The sequence below is a fragment of the Notothenia rossii genome (genome assembly GCF_949606895.1).
Source record: "Notothenia rossii genome assembly, chromosome: 11".
Lineage (NCBI taxonomy): Eukaryota > Metazoa > Chordata > Actinopteri > Perciformes > Nototheniidae > Notothenia > Notothenia rossii.
Genome location: NC_136910.1, coordinates 56,641,605 through 56,648,827, shown reverse-complemented (window position 1 = coordinate 56,648,827; position 7,223 = coordinate 56,641,605). Strand labels below are relative to the sequence as shown.

The following is a 7,223-nucleotide window of genomic DNA, read 5'->3' as shown; positions in this document are numbered from 1 at the left end:
CTCATAGTATAGGTAATTATTTTTCATAGATGCACCCCGTCTTGTGCGTCAACCGTACGTCACGCTATAGGCCTTTAATGGCCAGCCGTACAACAGTGTTGCTGCTCCTCCAGTGCATGGAGTTTAACATGCATGCTGCTGTTCATGCTGCACATCTGCACACAGCTGAGACTGCAGGAACACGCTTTCTGATGCATGTTAAAAAATTTAAAAATCTGCAAGAAATTCCTATAAATACAACTTGGTGGTAGAGGTGGGAGGGGGGGAGATGTGCTCGTCCTCGGCTATAATCGATAGACGCATGCAGGTATAGCCTTCCTCCCTCACACACTCACTCACACTCACACACAAACACACACACACACACACACACACACACACACACACACACACACACACACACACACACACACACACACACACACACACACACACACACACACACACACACACACACACACGCAGCATCCTCCTCTACTCCGCTGTGCACTATTTTTCCTCCCCATCACCGCCACACATATGAGAAATCGCTGGTGCTGGTGCTGGTAGTGGGTGGGGGTGGGGGCGCTGCCTATTGATCTCTAAACATCTGGAACACCTTCATATTTGTTTTACAAGGCAGAGGGACGGAGCACTTGACACCTTCGCTTCTCGATACAGCAGCTCTGCGGAAGGCCATCCATGGCATCTTGATATTAAAAACCGTGGGCTTTGCGCATTCCTCCCCGACATCTTTCCTGCTTCTTCTCCTGCGGAAAGGATTAACTTGGCCACATAAAAGCGACGAGGAGAGGGAAGGAAGGGACATCTTGACAGTAATTCAGCCTTATTCTGTGTGTGTAACGGGGGGGACTCGTCCATCATTGGACCCACCGCAATGGACTCCTGCCAGTGTGGCACGGCTCGGCTCGGATTGTTTTTGGTTCTGATTTTTTTGGGTCTGTGCAGGAGATTTAGCGATGCCTGCCCCGCATCCTGCACCTGCACCATCACACGGATTGTTTGTATTGATCCTGAGCCGGGGATCGAGGATTTCCCTGTCCTCACGTTGGATGACATGGAAAACATCACGGAGATGTAAGTGTGTGTGTGTGTGTGTGTGTGTGTGTGTGTGTGTGTGTGTGTGTGTGTGTGTGTGTGTGTGTGTGTGTGTGTGTGTGTGTGTGTGTGTGTGTGTGTGTGTGTGAGGAAAAAAATCATCGTGCCGACACAAGTTGTTAGGATGCAATGCGTAAAAAATACCCAAGGGTTAGGGTTATGATCATAAAGGTAATAATAGGCCTTATATTCCCCCCTCAGATCAATAAATGCCACATTTTTCTTTCTTATTACCAATGGGTTTGTCAGATCTTAGTATATGCATGCGTGTGAGTGTGTGTGTGTGTGTGTGTGTGTGTGTAGGGGGGGGGGGTCGCGCTTGCATGGATAGTGAATGTGTGTGTTTGGATTAGTCTTGTTTTCTTTAGGTAGTGATGGAGTAAACGTTGAGGCCCTGCGCAGACACGTTGGGCGGCGCTGTGATATAACCAAACATTAGAATAATAAATATAGAATAAAAACATAGAATAAATTACCACAATGTGGGCAGATTACATATGAGATCTCATATGGATGTGCGTCAGTGTGTTGCATGATTGGGGGAGAAAGGGGGAGACTGGGTGAGTTTCTGAGGCAGACAGTGTCACTTTCCCATCATGCATGCAGTCTACTGAAGAGCCATATTCACTTCTCATAACTGGACTAAGAAAGAATATTTTACAACATTAACTAGAGCTTTAAAGAGGTTGAATAGTGTTTCAAGTGATCATGAATTTAATGTATGGATGTTATGGCCTAATGATCATACTTCTCTAATACAATTATATTACTACATTATACCTGGTTTAATTTAATTTAAATGTCTCATTCATCCAGGTCATGACAGGGCAAATTGCAAAACTTTCATAATATATGTATTTATTTGTTCCTATACTTATCAGAGGTATATCTTAAAAGAGTTTGAGTAAAACACAATAGGTAGAATTTGAAGTAATCATGAATTTAATTGAATGTTATACTTTAAAATGTGTCCAGGTCATGACAGGGCAATAGCAAAGAAAGTATACATATTTTGGGATTTCTTATATGCACAACAAGTAGTATTTCAAGTTATAATATACATATTTCTGATGTAAACAACCTTTCGCATGCCGGGAAAAAAACACTTTGATTACCTTTAAAAAACATTTTTACTGCACGTTGTTTATAAATATTTGTTGGTGTGGAGACAATTTCGTTTGCCTTTAGCATGGCTGCAATATATTACAAGTTAAAGTGTCTAAAACTACCTTAAGATTCTGCTTCAGGAGACTTGTATATATTCCAAAGTACAAATAGGGACACAGGATATTTTATTTTTATAATTAGATCTGCAAAAAGATGCAGCTTCGTGATTTTCTCACCAAAGCTGCACATTTACCAGAGGTGGGAGGAGTACTGATATCCTGTACTCGAGTACAAGTAGAAGTACTCAGATCTTGTACTTGAGTACAAGTAGAAGTACTCAGATCTTGTAATTGAGTAAAAGTAGAAGTACTCAGATCTTGTACTCGAGTACAAGTAGAAGCACTCAGATCTTGTACTTGAGTAAAAGTAGAAGTACTCAGATCTTGTACTTGAGTAAAAGTAGAAGTACTCAGATCTTGTTCTTGAGTAAAAGTAGAAGTACTCAGTAGTCTAGCAAAATGCACTGTCATGACCTGGACAAATTAGTAAAATAGTTTAGCATTAAAATACATTAAACAAAAAAAAAGATCACTGAAATACATTTTTTTCCCCGTGGATTACTCAAACTCTTTTAATGATATACCTCACTTTTTCTTTTTTTTTTAAATGAAATTAAAATTATGTGTTATAATAACTCTATTTTATACATATGTTACCCCCTCATGGCCTGGACACATTTGTAAAGTAAATTAACTTAACCCATGGTAAACAAAATGCTGCTACATTACTTATTAGATATACACTTTAAAGGGCTGTCATTTTATAAAAGAAATGTGGAAAAGGGTCGGTTGTTGCATCATGAGGCCCAAACAAAGCAGCTATATATGATCTTAAACCTAAATAACACGAACAATATCAGCAACAGTGTCTCTCACTCAGCACGCGAACAGTGTGTAAATACATGCTGTTGTTTCATATTGACAATCAATGCTGAAGAAATTCCCTTCAGTACAGAAATACGACAGCTGTGTATATATCACATTTAGCTGGCTATGTATACATCATTACAATTTTTTTTAAAACATGGCATGGATCTAGTTTTTAAAGTACAAATGCTATTCTCTTGTCTTCTACTACTATTGGAGAATATATCACTTGCATCAAAAAAAAGTGTGTACATGTGATATGAGATGTTTTGCTTCTGTTTCGTAGATACATAACGAATCAGAACAGGCTGTTTGAGATCACAGACAACAGTCTGCGGCACTACATACACCTCAGAAACCTGTAAGTACCTCATCATGACTTTTACAAAGACTTTTGGTTGAAGCTGTATTCAAACGTCTAACTCAACATCTCATCTTCCCACAGAACAGTGATGGGGACCAGATTGACGTCCATATCATCAGATGCATTTTACAACAACACAAGACTTGAATATGTGTAAGAACCATTTTAAAGAGGCCCATTTCCGCTTTTAGGTTTTTTCCCTTGCTGTAGTGCTTTTGTGCATGTAAATGGTCTGCAAAGGTAAAAATCCCCAAGTCCCTGGACATATGTGACATCACGATGTAACACTCAGACTTCTATTGGCAGTAGAGACACTACATACTGACATACACCTGAACATCAGCAGGAGAGGACTCTTTAAAGTAGAGACACTACATACTGATATACACCTGAACATCAGCAGGAGAGGACTCTTTAAAGTAGAGACACTACATACTGATATACACCTGAACATCAGCAGGAGAGGACTCTTTAAAGTAGAGACACTACATACAGATATACACCTGAACATCAGCAGGAGAGGACTCTTTAAAGTAGAGACACTACATACTGATATACACCTGAACATCAGCAGGAGAGGACTCTTTAAAGTAGAGACACTACATACTGATATACACCTGAACATCAGCAGGAGAGGACTCTTTAAAGTAGAGACACTACATACTGACATACACCTGAACATCAGCAGGAGAGGACTCTTTAAAGTAGAGACACTACATACTGACATACACCTGAACATCAGCAGGAGAGGACTCTTTAAAGTAGAGACACTACATACTGATATACACCTGAACATCATCAGGAGAGGACTCTTTAAAGTAGAGACACTACATACTGATATACACCTGAACATCAGCAGGAGAGGACTCTTTAAAGTAGAGACACTACATACTGATATATACACCTGAACATCAGCAGGAGAGGACTCTTTAAAGTAGAGACACTACATACTGATATACACCTGAACATCAGCAGGAGAGGACTCTTTAAAGTAGAGACACTACATACTGATATACACCTGAACATCAGCAGGAGAGGACTCTTTAAAGTAGAGACACTACATACTGATATACACCTGAACATCAGCAGGAGAGGACTCTTTAAAGTAGAGACACTACATACTGATATACACCTGAACATCAGCAGGAGAGGACTCTTTAAAGTAGAGACACTACACACTGATATACACCTTAACATCAGCAGGAGAGGACTCTTTAAAGTAGAGACACTATATACTGATATACACCTGAACATCAGCAGGAGAGGACTCTTTAAAGTAGAGACACTACATACTGATATACACCTGAACATCAGCAGGAGAGGACTCTTTAAAGTAGAGACACTACATACTGATATACACCTGAACATCAGCAGGAGAGGACTCTTTAAAGTAGAGACACTAAATACTGATATACACCTGAACATTAGCAGGAGAGGACTCTTTAAAGTAGAGACACTACATGCTGATATACACCTGAACATCAGCAGGAGAGGACTCTTTAAAGTAGAGACACTACATGCTGATATACACCTGAACATCAGCAGGAGAGGACTCTTTAAAGTAGAGACACTGCATACTGATATACACCTGAACATCAGCAGGAGAGGACTCTTTAAAGTAGAGACACTAAATACTGATATACACCTGAACATCGGCAGGAGAGGACTCTTTAAAGTAGAGACACTATATACTGATATACACCTGAACATCAGCAGGAGAGGACTCTTTAAAGTAGAGACACTACACACTGATATACACCTGAACATCGGCAGGAGAGGACTCTTTAAAGTAGAGACACTAAATACTGATATACACCTGAACATCGGCAGGAGAGGACTCTTTAAAGTAGAGACACTACATACTGATATACACCTGAACATCAGCAGGAGAGGACTCTTTAAAGTAGAGACACTACATACTGATATACACCTGAACATCAGCAGGAGCTTTGTTTGGATTTTAATTTTTGTTCTATCTTCTTCCAGAAATCTCAGAGACAATAACCTGTCGACCTTGTCATGGAGAACATTTCAGAACTTTAACATATCAGTACCGTAAGTGTCTCTTTTTTCTTTGTGTGTGTGCAGACAACTTAAATTAGATTTGGTTTATTAATCCCGATTGGGAATATTTTTGGTTAAAGCTGCATGAAAAAAAGACATTGCACATGAATACAAAATGTAAATAAACAAACAGTATATATATATATAAAAAAAATATATATATATAAAATATGGAATACATGCTCATTTAACAAAACACAATAATAGATTAACCTACTACAACTAAATGAACTATAAATATAGCGTATATGCAAAGTAGTTTCTCACGTGTTGTAATTTTAATGGGATTCTTTTGTACATTTACTGAAGTAACATTTTGAATGCCACACTTTTACTTGTAACAAAGTATTCCTACACTGTGGTATTACTACTTTTACCTCGGTAAGACTATTTCTTCCACTACTGGTAGACTTATTTTCTAAACACTTCATGCTAAAATGTTGGCGTTTCTTTCCATTTACTCACAGTTGTTTTTTTAAATGTTAAAGGTCTCCTATTATTCTATTTTTCATCAATATACCATAGGTCTCAGATATAGAGTGCCACAGTGACGCGTCCTAAAACCAGGAAGTAAACTCCTTCTGGTTCCTTCGACAAAAACGCAATGCAATTTCTCCATAGGATTTTGAAAAATAGCTGGAAATCAGTTCTGTGGTTGAAACACATTGAAGAGACGGATCACGTTTTGTTCAGCCGGATAATCTCCACATGTCTACCCTACTTTTATATTTTCTAATCATAAATCTAATCGCCAGAAGCAAAATGCTAACGTTATGCTATAAACGAACTACAACAGGGTCGCTGCTTCAACGTCACGCCAACTTCAGATCCATATTCAAACATACAGATTCTAAATGGTTCAAGTTGAAGCGTTTGTGTGAACAGTCTGCAGGAGGCAGGCACTTGCTTTCAAGCAGAACAGAAACTAACTTAGAGGAGTGTTTACGTGTTCGGTGTAATGACGTACAACGACCTCCACGACTTCTGTAGTCCTATTCAGCCACTTGGTAACAACCATCGTTTTTCAGACACGTCAACTCTTCAGAAATCACCAGTGGGGTCACTGCTGATGAATTTAATGTCGTAGAACAAAACGTGATCCGTCTCTTCAATGTGTCTCAAACACAGACCTTAGTTCCAGATATTTTCCAAAATCCTGTGGAGAAATCCCATTGGCTGTGAGACGAGGGAACAGGAAGTGGTGACATGCTAACTTACTTCCGGGTTTTAGGACGCGTCACTGTGGCACTCAGAACATGTCTCTGATTGGCTGAAACACCAAACAGATCATTGCAGCATTACCCATAATCCCCTCTGTTTCAGCCCTGTTTCCAAAGTGCTGATTATCTGTCTGTTACTTTAGATGAAAATAAGGAGCCCCTCCCCACGCCCCTCTGAGAGACATTTGGTTACAAAGAACTCAATGGTGCTCTAGAGGAGATTCAGGTGATAAGGGGGTGGGGGGGGGGGGGTTACCTTGGTTGCTGATTGGCTAATGGTTAAACAAGACACATCGTTATGACATCACAAAGTGGCCAAAATCTGATCAGCTCATTTTCAGACAGGTTTTTATAGAAATGGATCAAAAAGAGAGAGAATCTTTGTTCCTGAAACTTTCAGAGTCTCTTTCCACAGAGGGGACACATGTTGATGTAGAAGAGACA

The 7,223-nt window shown here is 39.6% G+C and overlaps 1 protein-coding gene across 1 annotated transcript in view; it reads left to right on the top strand.

Annotated features, from left to right (window-relative positions):
* Positions 1-347: 347 nt before the first annotated feature.
* The window catches only part of ntrk2b (neurotrophic tyrosine kinase, receptor, type 2b), a 34,419-nt gene continuing 27,543 nt past the window's right edge, over positions 348-7,223 (top strand). The window contains exons 1-4 of the mRNA XM_079657355.1: positions 348-1,077; positions 3,418-3,492; positions 3,577-3,648; positions 5,482-5,550. Of these exons, the coding sequence (XP_079513481.1) occupies positions 878-1,077; positions 3,418-3,492; positions 3,577-3,648; positions 5,482-5,550 (416 nt within the window). The 5' untranslated portion in view covers positions 348-877. The remainder of the gene's footprint in view (positions 1,078-3,417; positions 3,493-3,576; positions 3,649-5,481; positions 5,551-7,223) is intronic.